General features: G+C 40.6%; 1 protein-coding gene across 1 annotated transcript in view; it reads right to left on the bottom strand.

Annotated features, from left to right (window-relative positions):
• Nucleotides 1–17,050, bottom strand: part of F13A1 (coagulation factor XIII A chain) — a 188,196-nt gene that overhangs the window by 102,486 nt on the left and 68,660 nt on the right. The window contains exon 4 of the mRNA XM_023762749.1: nt 15,906–16,157. Within this exon, the coding sequence (XP_023618517.1) occupies nt 15,906–16,157 (252 nt within the window). The remainder of the gene's footprint in view (nt 1–15,905; nt 16,158–17,050) is intronic.

The following is a 17,050-nucleotide window of genomic DNA, read 5'->3' on the forward strand; positions in this document are numbered from 1 at the left end:
TGATGAACATAAATGCAAAATCCTCAACAAAAAATTATCAAACTGCCCAGCTGGCATGGCTCAGTGGTTGAGAGTCAACCTATGAATCAGAAGGTCACGATTTGATTCCTGGTTAGGGTACATGCCCAGGTTTCAGGCTCAATCCCCTGTGTGGGGCAAACAGGAGGCAGCCGATCAATGATTCTCTCTCATCATTGATGTTTCTATTTCTCTCTCCTCTCCCTTCCTCTCTGAAATCAATAAAAAAAACATATTTTTAAAAATTAGCAAACTGAATTAGTAATACATTAAATAGATCATACACCATGACCAAGTGGGATTTATTCATGGGATGCAAGGTTGGTTCAATATCCACAAATCAACTAATGTGATACACTATATTAAAAAATGAATGGTAAAAATTATATGATCATATCAATAAATGCAGAAAAAGCATTTGACAAAAGCCAGCATCCATTTATGAGAAAAACTCTCATCAAAGTGAGAATAGAAGCAACATACCTCAACATAATAGAGGTCATATATGACAAACCTACAACTAACATCATAATCAACAAGGAAAAGCTAAAAGTATTTTCCTTAATACCAGAAACAAGACAAGAATGAGCACTTTAATCACTTTTATTCAACATAGAATTGGAAGTGCTAGGCACAGCAATCAGACAAGAAAAATAAGTAAAAGGCATTCAAATTGGAAAGGAAGAAGTAAAAAAGTCATGTGCAGATAACATAATAATATATAGATAGAACCCTGAAGGTTCTACCAAAAACTATTAAAATTGATAAATGAATTCATTAAAATAGCAGGATACAAAATTAATATTCATAAACAAGTGCAGTTTCATGCACTAATGAAGAACTATTAGAAAGAGAAATTTAATAAACAACCCCACAAAAGATTTCAAATAACCACAGCAATCTTGAGAAAAAGAATGAAGTTGGAGGTATCATACTACTTGATATCAAACTATACTACAAGGCTATAGTAATCAAAACAGCATGGTACTAGCATAAAAAAGACAAATAGATTGATGAAATAGAATAGAGACCCCAGAAAAAAATCCAGGCCTATAGGATCAATAATGTATAAGAAAGAAGGCAAGAATATACAGTGGGGTAAAGACAGACATTAAATAAATGCTGTTGGGAAAACTGTACAGATACCTGAAAAAAAAATGAAACTAGACCACTTTCTTCCCCCAATACACAAATAAGCTAAAACAGATTAAAGACTTAAATAGAAACCTGAAACCATAAAACTTCAAAAAGAAAACATAGGCAATAAAATCTCTGACATTACTTTTAGTAATATTTTTTCTGATACATCTCGGCAAGGGAAACAAAAGAAAGAATAAACAAATGTGACTACATCAATCTAAAAAGTTTTGGCACAGCAAAGGAAATCATCAACAAAACGAAAAGACAACCTACTGAATGGGAGAACATATTCACCAGTGGTAGACCCTTTAAGGAGTTAATATTCAAAATCTTTAAATAACTCATACAGCTTAACACCAAAAAAACCCAAACAAATAAAACAACAAACACCAAAAACCAAACAAACAAAAAACAATCCAAGCAAAAAATGGGCAGAAGACCTGAATAGACATTTCTCCATTTGTGATGGCATAGGTGGTTTGGAGGTATTATGCTAAGTGAAATAAGTCAGACAGAGAAAGGCAATACCATATGACTTCAGTTATATGTGGAATCTAAAGAACAAAAATGAATTCAGAAATGGACTCATAAATAGAGAACAAAATGATGGTTACCAGATAGGAGGGGTACTGGGGACTGGGTTAAAAAGGTGAAGGAATTAAGAAGTACAAATTGGTAGTTGTGAAGCAGTTATAAGGATGTAAAGTACAGCGTAGGGAATATAGTCAATAATATTGTAACAACTATGTAAAGTGCCTGGTTAGTACTAGACTTATCGGGGTGATCACTTTGTAAATTATATAAATGTCTAACCACTATGCTATATACCTGCAACTAACATAAAATATTAAATTTTAACTGCAATTGAAAAAAAAAGAGTTTATCTGAAAAGACAATGTGAAAAAATAGCCAAAAAATAAAATGTTGAAAAAGAAAATTTGGGCCCTAGCCAATTTGGCTCAGTGGATAGAGTGACAGCCTGTGGACTGAAGGGTTCCGGGTTCAATTTTGGTCAAGGGCACATGCCCAGGTTGCGGGCTTGATCCCCAGTAGGGGGCATGCAAGAGGCAGCCAATCAATGATTCTTCTCATCATTGATGTTTCTATCTCTATCTCCCTCTCCCTTCCTCTCTGAAATAAAAAAATATATATTTTTAAAAAAGAAAGAAAAAGAAATTTTGGAAGCTTGCCTCATGGTAAATTGAACTTTTGATACCAATTCACCCCATTGCTGTAACCATGCTCTTTGCTTTGTAACTAGCTGTTTTTCTCTCTAAAGGTGGAATATCCCCTTCTTGACTTTGGGCTTACTTTGTTTACAGGGATGTTAGAAGTGATGCAAGTGGGGGTTTTAAATGTGCTTGAACAATTAAGTATGTGCTCTTGGATTTTGCCAGCCCCATGAGGAAAACATACCCCAGCAAGAGAATGAGACACACCTGGGGCAGAGCTCCCCTACAACAATGCAGTGAGGGTAGAACCTACCCCCACCTGAAGCAGAGGTGGCCAATCAAGCTTGGTCTACTCTAGCCCAACCACAACTAAGTCCCAGAACCATGAGAACATATGCTTATTTTTTGTATACCAATAAGGTTTCCTGTTTTTTGTTTTTTCCATATGGAGCTAATATTACTGTGATTATAGCTAATTAAAACAAGCTCTATTTAAAATTGATTTTGGCACAGTAATAGATAAATATAAGGATAGAGCTAGATGTACATTTAGTCTTAATATATGATATAGATGGCATTTAAAAGTAATAGATAATGACAGATCTGATCAATAAATGATGTTTTGACAACTAGCCATTCATGTAAGAAAATTTTTTTCAGTAAAATCTCTCTCTCGCTATATACAAAGTTTAGTGATAGATTTTTAAAGTACATGTGTGTCTCTTCCTTCCAATCCTTAATTCACATAAATTGTCCCAGAAATGTACAAATAGAGAAATACAAATGTAAAAATGCTCAAGTTTACTAATAGAGACATATAAGCTAAAATAATCATGAAATATCATATTATACCTATTATACTGTCAAATTGTAAAACAAATGGTAACAGTGTCAATGAGGGCATGAAGAAATGGATACTCGCATGTGCTGTGGCTATATTATAAAATACTGCAGTCTTTTTATAGAGTAATTTGACAGTATCTATGCAAATCTAAAATGTGAATTCACTTTGACCCAGCAATGGTATTTCAGGTGTATATTTACAGAAATGTGTTTGTACAAAGGGTATGTGAGACATTTAATACAGCATGGGATGCTATATTGAAAATGAGAAGCAATTTAAGTATTTATCTAAACATATATAAAAGCCTAAGTGACCATTCGATCAGTAGCTATGACACGCACTGACCAACAGGGGGCAGATACTCAACGCACAGACATGGAAACATGGAACAGACTACTGGTGAATCTCAGAGGGAAGAGGGGAGGGGAGAGGGTGGGAAGAGATAAACCAAAGATCTTATATGCATACTAGAGGCTTGGTGTGGGTCCCTCAGCCTGGCCTGCAGGGATCAGGCTGAATCCATGCACTGGGCCTCCGATAGCCCCCGAGGGGTCCCGGATTGTGAGAAGGCACAGGTTAGGCCAAGGGACCCCACCGGTGCACAAATCCATGCACCAGGCCTCTAGTTTGAAAATAAAAGACCATATCAATAATGATGCAACCATATCAAGCAGTTATTAAAAAGAATATTATGTACTGACTAGTGGCCCAGTGCACAAATTTGTGCACATTGAAAGAATTAATTAGAAGAAATATTTTAATATCACTATTTGCCAAGTCCTGGGTGTGGGTATCCGGCTCCCTCCTCCCTCCTGTCAGAGTCTGTGATGATGCCCACAGGGACGCAGTGTCAAAGCCGGCGCCCCGTGAGGCTGCAGACCAGCGCCCCAAGGGACACAGGGCTGCTGAGGGGGATGAGAGTGGTGGCCTGGCTCTAAGAAAACCACCCTGGGTTACCTCTGGGTTCCCCCATGAAAAGGGCCAGAGGCACTGGAGCTGAGTGCAGAGCCAGCAGTGGAAGCGGTGGAAGAAGCTGTCATGGCTGGCTCTTTGCCTATCACAGCAGCAGGACTGCGGCAGACAGCAGAACATGCTCTGGTGGGAATGTCTCTATCAGATGAACTGGGTAGGGGCTGTTTTAGAACATGGCTGCCTGGTTACCAGGGTTCCACGTTTTGTTGGGCTCCATCGTCAGGAAGTGAGGTCACTGCTCTTGTCAGGAAATGAAATCACTGCTCTTGTGTGGGGAGAAGCTCAGGGTAGGGGACCAGGCAGTGACCAAGGAGGTTTTCTGTCATGTTCATATCCCAGGTCAAGGCTGGGGGGTGGACGTGGAGTGTGGGCAGCTCCCACTACCCCAGGTTTATCCCAACACTGGAACTGAACTGAATCTCATTTCCCCCAGGGGAGGTGGAGTGGGGGTGGTGCCCTTTGCCCTGATGTTTAGCCCACGGGGTCGGTGCCCCATGGGCTGTGGTACTCCCCCGAGTCCTGGAGTCCGCCCCCGGCCAGCGCCCCACAGGACTCCCCCAGTGCACCTCCTGGTCAACTTCCCTCAAGCACCCTCATGCATGCAGCATCAAGCCCAGCCCTGTCCACCTGCACATGCCCTGCTGTACACGCAGCCATCTTGTGATGGCATGAGGGCATCATGCGTCAAGGCGTGGCGATTACTTAGCCTTTTATTAGTAAGGATATATAAAACGTTCCAAAATAGCCCTAACCGGTTTGGCTCAGTGGATAGAGCGTCAGTCTGCGAACTCAAGGGTCCCAGGTTTGATTCCGGTCATGGGCATGTACCTTGGTTGCGGGCACATCCCCCAGTAGGGGGTGTGCAAGAGGCAGCTGATCGATGTTTCTCTCTCATCGATGTTTCTAACTCTCTATCCCTCTCCCTTCCTCTCTGTAAAAAAGCGTCAAGGCGTGGCGATTACTTAGCCTTTTATTAGTAAGGATATATAAAACGTTCCAAAATATATTGTGCAAGAAAGGAATTGTTGGTAAAAATTCCAAATTTTATCAATGTATGTATATATATAGACACTATATATATATATATATATATATATATATATATATATATATGTAAAATTATAGCAAAGTACCCAGAACTATATACATAGTTAAAGTTGTTTTTTCTGGAGATTTTCTAGGATTGGATGGTAAAAAAGGAAAGTCTGCTTTTTACCATATACATGAGTACCTGTGTATATTTGAAAAGGACAATGCATTCAATTAATTGTCAATTAAAAATTAAAAAACTCAAAAATACATTAGGTAGATGAAAACACACCAAAATTTAATAGTGTCTCTGACTTGTAGATCTCTGAGTTCTTTTTTATGCTTTCATTATTTTTATTTCTATTATAAGACTTTCATCATCAGAAAAAGCAGTTTTTAAATGTGATTGCATTTAACTGAAACTAGCAATTTAATAAGAGGTAACCAAGTTCAACTTTTATGTATTAATTTTTCTTCAAGAGCAGTATGGTTGTACTCTTTTATTATCAATGTCCTTATTAAGTATCATCATCCTATATAATAAAAGGCTAATATGCAAATCAACTGACCATGGAACAACTGGTCACTATGATGTTCACTGACCACCAGGGGGCAGACACTCAACGCAGGAATTGCCCCCTGGTGGTAGTGCACTCCCACAGTGGGAGCGCTGCTCAGCCAGAAGCCAGGCTCACAGCTGGCAAGTGGAGCAGCTGTGGCAGGAGCCTCTCCTGCCTCCCCGGCAGTGCTAAGGATGTCCGACTGACAGCTTAGGCCCGCTTCCCCCAAGGAGCCAGCCTAAGCTGTCAATCGGATATCCCCCAAGGGCTCTAGGACTATGATAGGGCACAGGCCAGGCTGAGGGATCCCCCCACCCCATGAGTGCACAAATTTCGTGCATCGGGCCTCTAGTATAATCATAATTTTTCCTCCTTCTTTAAGTCTCCCTGTGCCTTTTTCTTACCAGCACAGGTTGGATTAAGCCTTGTTCCCTTAGTGTCCTATGGATGCTGTGGTAGCATCCATCCCACTAGAAGGAGGTAGCTCTGTAAAATTTAATTATTTATCGTAAAAGCATGTATTCAGTATTTGCTATGTGCCAAGAACTTTCTAAACGCAGTACAAAAACAAATAAACTCATTGAAACACACAACAGCCCTGAGAGGAAGATATTATCTGATCCCTGTTTTACAGATGAGGAAACTGAGGAAGAGAAAAGTAGAGCAACTTTCCCAAGGCACAGTGCTAGTAAAAGATGAAGCCAGGCTTTGACTACTAATACATGTGGACTATCATTCTTGAGTCCCAGGGATCAGCTCAGTGTATCCCCACCACTCAGCACAGAGCGCCTACTGAGAAAATGAGAGGGGGATGAATGTCTGGAGTTTGGAGAGTGAGAGACAAGTCCAAGAAAATGAAGGATTTGCCTTTGGGTTTTGGTTACTATTCATGGGGAGTTATAAATTCAGGTGGCGCTCTGTGAACCACGGGGAGTTCTGTAGCTCAGGACCAGGCAACTCCTTTCCTTCCAGCAGCTGAAGTAAATCTTCCCAGAGAATGGGCGGCATAATCATGAATCCTCACCAAGGCAAGGAAGTCAAACGGGAAGCCTTGATTTTAATTTTAAATTTATTTATGATTTTAAAAGAAGATTGAGAGTGGAAAGTACTGCTTTAGTTCATGTTTTTACTCAGATCTGTCACTTTAAAATATAGTTGTCCAAAGCTTGGATAAAAACAAACGAACACATCACTATAGAAACTCCAACCCCCCCTCGCCCCCCATGTTTGATAGGCTAACAAAAATAGGAAAACTTAATCATCTTTGTTGTTGGCTTTTTGTTTTGGTGTTGTTTAAAAAAAATTGGTTAGTGTTAGAGGCGTGGTGGGGTTTTGTAGTTCCAGGGGGAAATTTATTCTTCACTTAGTAAAATGGAGGGTACTACTAAGAGGAAAAACAAACTGACCAAGAGCTCAGTGTTGTAGAACCCAGCACTTTTAAGTGTTAGAAGGCAGGTGTGTGTGTGTGTGTGTGTGTGTGTGTGTGCGCATGTGCTTATATGTAATGCAGTGATTGAGAACTGATAGGAGAGGCTAGGTCTAGATAGCTCATGGAGTTGGAGTAGCAGCACCTTGACCTACAGACAACTTCTTGATCCTCAGTGACCCCTCGTAAACAATCACCTGCATAAAACTCAACAGGAAAAGAGTCCCTGCCTGGTGTCTTTGGTGAATGTGGCACGATGCCTCCACCAACTGTGTCCAGCAGCTCTGCCACCAGACAGAGCAGACCTTCAATATTCCTTGTAAATACCCACTCTTCCAGGTGACTAACAAGGCAACTAGTAAACAAGAATGATCTCATTCATTTTACTGCTCCTCTGGTGGGAATATGAGGTAGTTTTGAAAGAGCATTATGGGCTGAAAAATTTTACGACTCAGTAGGATTGATTTCAGGTAACTTTGGAAATTACCACTTGCCTCCCCACCTAGAGAAAGTAAGAATTTATAACAAACATGTAAAAATGAATGCTGAGCCTATTGATTTTAGTATCTGTATAAGGTTTTTGGAAGAAAGGGTTATTCATCATCACCTGGGCTGAAAAATTTCTTTTGCTTATTTACATTTAAATTTAAAGCAAGTCCCATCTCAAAGTCAATGAAGTCAAGCCTAGCAGAGTGAACTCAGGGATCAAAGGAAATTATAGTGGCCAGAAATGCCACTGTGCAAGTTATCTCTGCAAAGGCTGCTTGATGGTTTACATCTGAGTCTGGATTTGTATCTCATCCTTTAGAAGGAATGATGGTTTGGACCCTTCAAAAAGGCAAAATGTGTCATCATTTTAGTGAAGGGAGAAATTTTGAGTGAGGGTATTAGGAATAACTTCTACTCCCCTCCCTTTTGTATAAAAGCTGAACATCACTAGAGACAGAGGAAAGACTTATGCTGGCCGAGTGCAATCACTCTTCGAGGGAGTGACTCCATCTGCAGAGCAAATGTGATCCCAGATTGGTGTGATCATGATATGTTTGTCCATCTCAAAGTAAATCAGAAGGGCTGGGGACTCCAGCAGGCTGTGTTCTGTGTAGGCATGTTAGGAATAACTTCTTGTCCACAGAGCATATAAGAAATGTCATTTCCAGAGTCTGTGCTATATATATATATATAGTGTGTGTGTGTGTGCGTGCGTGTGTGTGTTTATTGATTTCAGAGAGAGGAAAGGAGAGTGAGAGTGAGATAGACACTTCAATGATGAGAGAGAATCATTGATCAGCTGCCTCCTGCACTCCCCACATTGGGAATTGTGCCTGTGACCTGGATATGTGCCCTGACCAGGAATCAAACTGTGACCTCCTGATTCATAGGTTGATGCTCAACCACTGAGCCACACCAGCTAGTTGTGCTTCCTTTCTTTCTGGAAGGTTCCAAAGCCACTGTCTTCCTAAAATGATTCAATACATTCTAGAGGCCTGCCTTTGTTCCTATTAACTCAAATGAAACAAATCCATAAAACACAGGCAAATATGTTGCATTACATTACAACTCAGATCAGCTTGAGAAGTTTATTTGATTTGTTTGTTTTGCCGTTTAAGGACTTTTCAGTATACTCCAATATCTTCCGAAGACAGGCTATTATTCATGAAGTAACTCCACAGAGAACAGTGTCAGAGATTCTTTACTTAGCATGTGGACTCAAAGGGAGCCTGCGCCCTTGTTGTCACGCTTACATTTTTTTCAAAGAAAACTTTTGTTTGATCTTATAGTTATCAACCTGGCTTTATTTTAATTTATTTTTAATGACAGGCCTTTCCAGTGCTGATTAGAACATCATAGAAGCTTCTTGGCTGGCATTTACTTCTTGTTTATCATATTACACAAGACAGAATACCAATGTTCTGGTTTAAAAAAAAAGAGCTTATCCATACCAAATCAGGAATTCAACTTTCAACCCTAGCTTGTTTCTTAATTTTCTATGTGACCTTGAGAAATTTATATAACACCACGAGTCTGATTTTTCTCTTGAAATATGAGGCTAATAATCCTCTCCCTGCCTCTCAGAGTAATGGTCATCAATTCCATTAAGTAAACATTCATTGAACATTCACTTTGTGCCTAGCACCATGCTAAGCTGAATGAGAGAAGGATCCTGCTTTCCAAAACACACAATGCAGGGAGCTCCTGGCCATGAGCATTCTTTGAGGAGTATAAAAATATTACACATATAAAGAATTGTAAAACACATGAACTGGCAGATTAGTGTGATTTGACCTTGATTTTGGGGTCACCTGTATGCTATTTAAAAGAATTTTTACTTTTTGTTCTCTGGGGTCCTGTGGATTGCAATACCACAATGAATGATACTCAGTGTAAAAAAATGATGAATGAGCCTCTAATGATTCTGACACTGGGAAGAGTAATATATGAACTTTTATTCAGTAGAAGGTTTGAATAAGCAAGGGCTTAAAGTTTTACATAAGCTTTATTAAAACTTCACAAAAATTCAATTAAACAACTATTTGAGTGTTATTGCATGCAAGCACTATTCTAGGGGCTAGAGAGGTCTCCTCTCTCCCCAACTAAACCAGATGCCCTTATTATATGTTCTTGTTGTGCCATGATTTATTTTAGTACTTTTACCATTTGTGAAACCTTTGTAGAAGCTCTCTGAGGGCAAAGATTGTCTATTTCACTGCCATATGCCCAATGCCTAATATAGCATTAACCCTTCATATTTGTGAGTAAATAAATAATATTGTTGTACTACCCATGGGTATTTATGTTGTCATGGGCCTGGAGGTGCAGAGAAGACATACTCTCAATATGTATGGTTTGAATGGGTGAATGGCTCTAGTCTGAGGGTATGAATTCTGATCTGGGTACAAGGGTTTCCAAGATAAAAAGTGTTGGTCATTGTTACCCTGAGAAATACCAGTCCTGGTGATCACTCCATTCTGTACTGAAGGGTATAAAAGACATGTATAGTTACAAAGAAAATAGTATAAGGATGAATTTCATAATAAAATACAAACTGGTCATATTTACTTACTACCTATTAAAAGCACCCAGATATTTAGAAATTTATTGATTTATTTACATTAATTGTAATTGATTTCTTGGTTTCAAGGAAAATACAAAAAAAATCACATGGAATTCATAGGTAGAAATACCAGGTGCTAATTTGATGTCAGATGCTGAGAGAGAAAAATCCACACACACATGTTCCCACAAACACACTCCAACATACACCATATAGTTTTTTGACATTTTTCAAGATGGTTTGGTGTGAGATTACATTTACAACTTACCTGTGATGGTAGGTGGTGTGAACCTAAAAAGCATTTATTTGGAATTATTAAATCAATGTGGCAAATATTCATTAAACATTAAGCATGTACTACGTACTGTGCTAGGAGCTAGATACAAGACTGAATGAGGTAAAGAAAATCAATGATGGAGAATATGGGAGAAAACAAGTCATCAAGAAAGGAAATATTCCATAATAATAAATGATGCTCAACCAATGAAATATTGGCCTGGATGAAGGACAGAGCACAGGTACGAGACATCTAAATCTTTCAGAACATACTATCTGGCACTAAGGCTAGACTACCAATCTGGAACATTCTAAATTTAAGTAGTAAAATGCATTCAATAATACAGAGTTTCTGAGTAATCAGAATTCACAAAACTGTCCGACTTACTCCTGCTGCCTTTGTGGGTACAGTTCTCTTTCCAACCTCCTGGAGAAGGGCTCCCTCATGGAACTGATCTGAAGCCCATTTGGTGCTATTAAATTACAAAATCTAGCCAATAATTCTCCCTGCATCCACCCCTGCCCTCACTAGTGTGGTATTGCTATTGATCCCCATTAATGATTTAGTGATTAAGGATAGATCGCCGATGAATGCAAAGCAAGCTGAAGGGCCCCTTGGAAGACAGCTGAGCATGCTTTTATCAATAAGTACTGTACATGCCCCTAGAATTTCAACCCAGTGCCCTAAGCCACCTTGGATGCCACTTCCACATTGAGTGTGCTGTTTTCAGCATCTTGCTCAGCTTGCTCTCTTTTGACAATTTCTGACTTTCTCTTCTGTTATCTTTCCCACCTGGGCAATGGCCAAACCCCTCTCTTTTTATCTACTTTCCAATTGTCAGACCATATCTTCAAGAGTCCTTTGTTATGAATTAGCATATGCAAGCACAAAACTGGGTGACTGTTAGGCAACCATGTATTTGAGTGTGTCTGGGGTTCATGACACAGATCCCCTTTTTGGGTTATGCCTTAGCTTGTAGGCTGGGAAAATCACACAGTAAGTGAAATGAGGAGATGACTTCTTTCTCCCGTTTCATTAACATTCCCTGGGAGATATCAGTGAATATTCACATCCTATCTAATAAAAGACAAAAAGGGTAATTGACCGTACCTTCGCTACGCTTCCCATTGGCTAATCAGGGTGATATGCAAATTAACTGCCAACCAAGATGGTGACCAGCAGCCACGCAGCTGAAGTGAGCAGGAGGCTTGCTTGCTCCAGTGATGGAGGAAGCCAAGGTTCCCCGCCTGTCGCGGCCTGGCTCTAAGCTCCGAAAGCAACAAAGTTTCAATTATAGAAGCTAAACAAACCCCAGATACCTGCTTTCAGCAGGCTGAGGCCTCAGAGCTGGAGTGAGTGGCTCTCAGCTCCAGTGACAGCAACATAGTTTCAATTATAGAAGCTAAACAAACCCCAGATAAAAAAAAAAGAAAAAAAGGAGAGGCTGGAGTGAGTGGCTCTCAACTCCAGTGAAAACGTCCCTCAGCCCCTCACCCAGGCTGGCCAGGCACCCAAGCGGGACCCCCACCCTGATCCGGGACACCCTTCAGGGCAAACTAGCTGGCCCCCACCTGTGCACCAGGCCTCTATCCTATATAATAAAAGGGTAAAATGCAAACTGACCCTAACAGCAGAAAGACTGGGAATGACTGGTCACTATGACACACACTGACCACCAGGGGGCAGACGCTCAATGCAGGAGCTGTCCTCTGGTGGTCAGTATGCTCCCACATGGGGAAGCTCTGCTCAGTCACAAGCCAGGCTGATGGCTGCCAGTACAGCAGTGGTGGTGGGAGCCTCTCCTGCCTCCTCAGCAGCACTAATGATGTCCAACTGCAGCTTAGGTCTGCTCCCCACTGGCAAGTGGACATCCCCCGAGGGCTGCCAGGCTGCCAGAAGGATGTCTGATTGCCAGCTTAGGCCCAATCCCCTGGGGAGCAGGCCTAAGCCAGCAGGTGGTCATCCCCTGAGGGGTCCCAGACTGCGAGAGGGCACAGGCAGGGCTGAGGGACCCTCCCCCCGAGTGTACAATTTTTGTGCACCAGGCCTCTAGTTAGAATATAAAAAGTTATTATCTGAAAAGCTGACACCAGAATTTTTCTGGAAGGATGGAATGGTCTTCAAAAAGTGTGGGGTCCCCAAAAGCCTGACTATTGGAGGAACACAAACAACAAAATAAAAAAGGTTGCTGAACCGCTCTGCATGAGAAAAGAAAAAGAGTTTTCTTTGAAGAGAGGACGGGAGAGACTTTTGGAGAACAAGGGAGAATAGAATGGGCAAACGAAGAGGCAGTGAGATAGGGAGAGCCTGGGGTTAGGTGTAGGGAGGAGTCAACACAATTTTAAGAGTAAAAAAAAATACTCTCCTGCATTTTGTATTTATTGATTGATGATTATTACATGAGCCAGTGGTTCTCTAAGTGTGGTCCTTGACTAGCAGCATCAGCATCTCCTGGGAACTGGTTACAAATGCAAATTCTCAGGCCCCACCCCAGACCTGCTTAACCTTCGGATGCTGCTCAGAAATCTGTTTTAACAAGCCCTCCAGGTGATTCTGATGTGCATCCAGTTTCAGAACCAGAGTAAATCTTTCCACCCCTCACCCTCCACATCAAATTGCAATTAATTTCTAGACATTCTGGATGCTTCGTGGAATGTTGTTTGGAGGAGCATTGTTGGTTTTGAGGCAGATTGGTGTCAGCACTGGGAGAAATAGGATTCCTGGAGGTGGAGATGGAATTAAGGACAGAAACCCCTAAGGGATTTGCAAAAATGTTTGGGCTTTCACAGGCCAAAGCATTGGGGGGCTGGGTTTGCAGTAGTGTCCCTGTGTTCTCGGGAGCAGGGAGGACCCACCTGCCTTGTTTCGGTAGGTAAGAGGCCCACTTCCCACTCCCAACTCATGTTTAAGCCTCTAAAACTCTCTCCTTGCTTCTTGTTCTCCACAGATGACTTTGCTTTTCACTTCACTGAGCAAAAGAGAATCACAAAGTGGCAACAACGTCATCCTCCTCCTTGATTCTAGAAACCCATGCTTTCGCCCACCTCCTGCTTTATTCCTGTCACAATAGAGGGTGGACAGCTCCATCTGTCAAGCCCTTCAGATCTCTGTTTCCTGCATCCCTCCCCCTCAAAGATTCCACTCTGGAAGCCAGTGCTTCTCAGCCTTGGCTCCAAGGTTCTCCTGCAAAGCTTTGTAAGGACCCCAAGGCCCATGCTGCTCTCCAGACAAGTTACCTCAGGATGTCTGAATGGGAGACTGAGGCATCAGTAATTTTCAAAGCTGCCCAGGTCATTCCAATGTGCATCCAAGGATCTGAGCCACTACCCTCTCTCTGGGCAGCAAGCCCTTTTTCAGGTTTGTCTCCATCACCATAAAATTATGCCTACTCTCTACTGTTTTAAAAAAAATTCTCCTTTGATACTCACATTACCATCTTGGTGTCACAGAAAGTCTTCCTGACTGAAATGGCAATGCCTGTTATCTCCACTCCCTCACCTTGCATTACACTGTAGCCCAAGCCCACTTCTCCGGCTTCTTTCTCTAATAAAACTATCTTTTTTCATTCCCTAATTTCTTGTGTATTTTCCAAACACATGGCCACTGTCTTTCCTTATCATTCAGCTCATCAGCAGCACTCCAGGGAGCGGATTGCTGCCTTCCTGCATCAACCAATGTATCTGCCTCTGTGACTGCATGTTCTTCTGATTGCAGCTCTGAAAATGGCAACCCAGTTGGTTAAACCAGATACATAGAATAATTCTTTTTAAAAAATGTATATTTTTATGGATTTCATAGAGGAATAAAGAGGGAGAGAGAGAGATAGAAACATCAAAGATGAGAGAGAATCATTGATCAGCTGCCTCCTGCATGCTCCACACTGGGGATCAAGCCTGCAACCTGGGCATGTGCCCTGACCGGCAATCTAACCATGACCTCTGGGTTCACAGGTCAATGCTCAACCACTGAGCCATGCCAGCTGGGCTACATAGAGTAATTCTTGACTCCACCTCTCCTTCATCTCCCATGTTTAATCCCTCTGCACTTTCTGTTCTAAGTCCAAAGTAGATCTCCAATCCATCTTCTCCTCCACTCCAGTGCTACCACTGTAGTTTCTGTTTGGTATCTAAAGTTATCTCTAACTTAATATTTTCAAAATCTTAGTTTGTCTCTGTGCCTCAGACTTTTCCATCCGGCAAATAACATCCAATTCACTCAGTTGCAGAACGCCTTCTATCTGGTTAACAAGATGACTGTAAGCAGGAGTGCACCTTTGAACTGCGCATGGGCCAGTTAACAGGATACCATCAACCTTGAACATCTGTCACATAGATAAGGCTATTTGGTACAAGATAATAGGGTTGGTGGGTCGGGAGTATAGAATTAGCTCAGTGCCATCTGCCAACATTTGTGGACGAGATAATTCAAAGAAAAGGTCAGTAGGATCCAGGTTAATGTTACATAGAAGTAGAAAACACCTCTCACAAACAACAGCCACTCAGAATTAGCAATACTGTTGAGTCCTTTTGGATGATTTTAGAGAGCAATGCATGTGGGGTAGATGATGTGATAAGTCTCCCACGCGATGTCAGATTTTACATGTTTCATTACTTATTTCTCAAGATCTAAAAGTGGTTCCTTTCCCATCAGTGCTGCTGCCTCTGGAACTAAAATCAGTCCCATGCCAGAGTGGAGGCAGAAGGATAGACATGGGCATGAGGAGGAACTATGGTGTAGGACTGAGTTTTTAAACTGCATTGATAGAGAAATTCTTGGACTTGGTTTCGTCTATTTAAGTAAAACTAGGTTAAGCTGCAGTAGACAGAAAGAAGAATCAAAATAGCAGCAGAGATTAAGTTGTATCCCATTAAAATAAAGTTATATGTTTGCACATCCAGACTTATGGCTTATGAAATTTGCATCCACTATGCATATAAACAAATTTATGGGATCATTAGACCTTAAGGCTGTCTATTCTTGAATTAGATAGTGAAATTAGTTCCACTATGGACAGGATCAACTTTATTGTATTTTTCTGAAGCCAGATTATGGATCTTAATAGGTTTGAAAGTCAAGTTTCATAAGCCTATTTTGTTCACAGAGAAATCACAAACACAGAGGTCATGCCTTAAAAATATAATTTGACAATTAATTAATTGTTCAACTTTAGGCACTCTTTCATTTTTCCTGGAATAAATGTATAGCAGCATTAATGTTATGTATACAGGTTTTGTTCTCATACTTTAAGGACAAATTTCTCACTTTTTTTTTCTGTCTGTTAATCGTGGTGGGGAGGGGAGTGTATGCAGAAAAGAAACATGTCTTCCACCATAATTCTGCTATAACTTCAAAAAAGAGAAACATCATAAATATATGAATTGTTTTTAATGATAAAAATAGACGCCTGCCCTTTACCTTCACACCAAGGATTGAAGAGAATGTAGGTGTCGGTTTCTGGGTTCCGGCTGGTGCGGAGTATACCATAGGGGGTCCAGACGGCAATGTACATGCGGAATTTCCCCACAATGCACTCCGGGGAAGACTGGATGGACAGCCGGACAGACCTGTCCTCTGTGCTGATGACTTTGGCCCCCCATTTGCCACTTCGCAGCTCACGAACGACAGGAACTGGGATGTAGGTTCCCTTGTTCTCCTGAGGGTAGCGCCCTATGCGAAGAAAGAACAAGTGTAGTGTTGAGTAGATTTCACAAACCAATTTTGTCCTCACTCTGCCACCTTACAGCAGAAGGTGGAAAATAATTTACTGTATTACACTTGAAATCATAAGAATTGGGTTGAATATAATTTCTGCTCCCAACTACCTACATGATGGTAGTCCATTTTCTTAACTTCTTTGAGGCTCAGATGTGTCATGTCTAGCTAAAAAGCAATAACAATATGTATAGGAATTTTAATTGGTTGATTAATAAGATATAGAAATACTAATCTGGAATGCAAAAACAAAAACGGAGTTTATTATAGAGTACTGTGAAGTTATCATTCCCTGAAATTCTGCCCTCTAAAAAGGTAGAATTGCTTTTTAAAGGACATAAGGCAAATGTTTTATTTTTATTTCTATTCTGTATGCAATTGTATTATCTGTTATATTACCTATAATAGCATTATTTGTATAGGTTGTCATATGCAACCATTTTCATACACAACCAAACATGTGTTTATTGTCAGTCTCATTAACACCGTAAGCTTGTGTCATAGGCTAGAATTCAGGCTTCTGAGGCAAATTATCTAGTTTCAATCTTGGCTCTGCAATTTCCCTAGCCTTGCAACCTCTGGCAAATTACTTGACCTTTACAAATCCCTCTTTTCTTCTCTTTTTCTTTATCAGCAAATGAGGGTAATAATACTATCTAAGAATGAAATAAAATAATACAAGTAAGATACATAGTACATAATTCCTCATGCATAACAACTTTTTAGCTGTTATTTCAATAGAAGATTAAACGTTGTTATATTTTACCATGTTTTCAGACTCATCATACTTTACATATAAACTATCTCAGGGTAAATCTTATTTCTCTTTATTACTCCATTTAGGACCA

This window comes from Myotis lucifugus, unplaced genomic scaffold (genome assembly GCF_000147115.1).
Source record: "Myotis lucifugus unplaced genomic scaffold, Myoluc2.0 scaffold_259, whole genome shotgun sequence".
Taxonomy (NCBI): Eukaryota; Metazoa; Chordata; class Mammalia; order Chiroptera; family Vespertilionidae; genus Myotis; species Myotis lucifugus.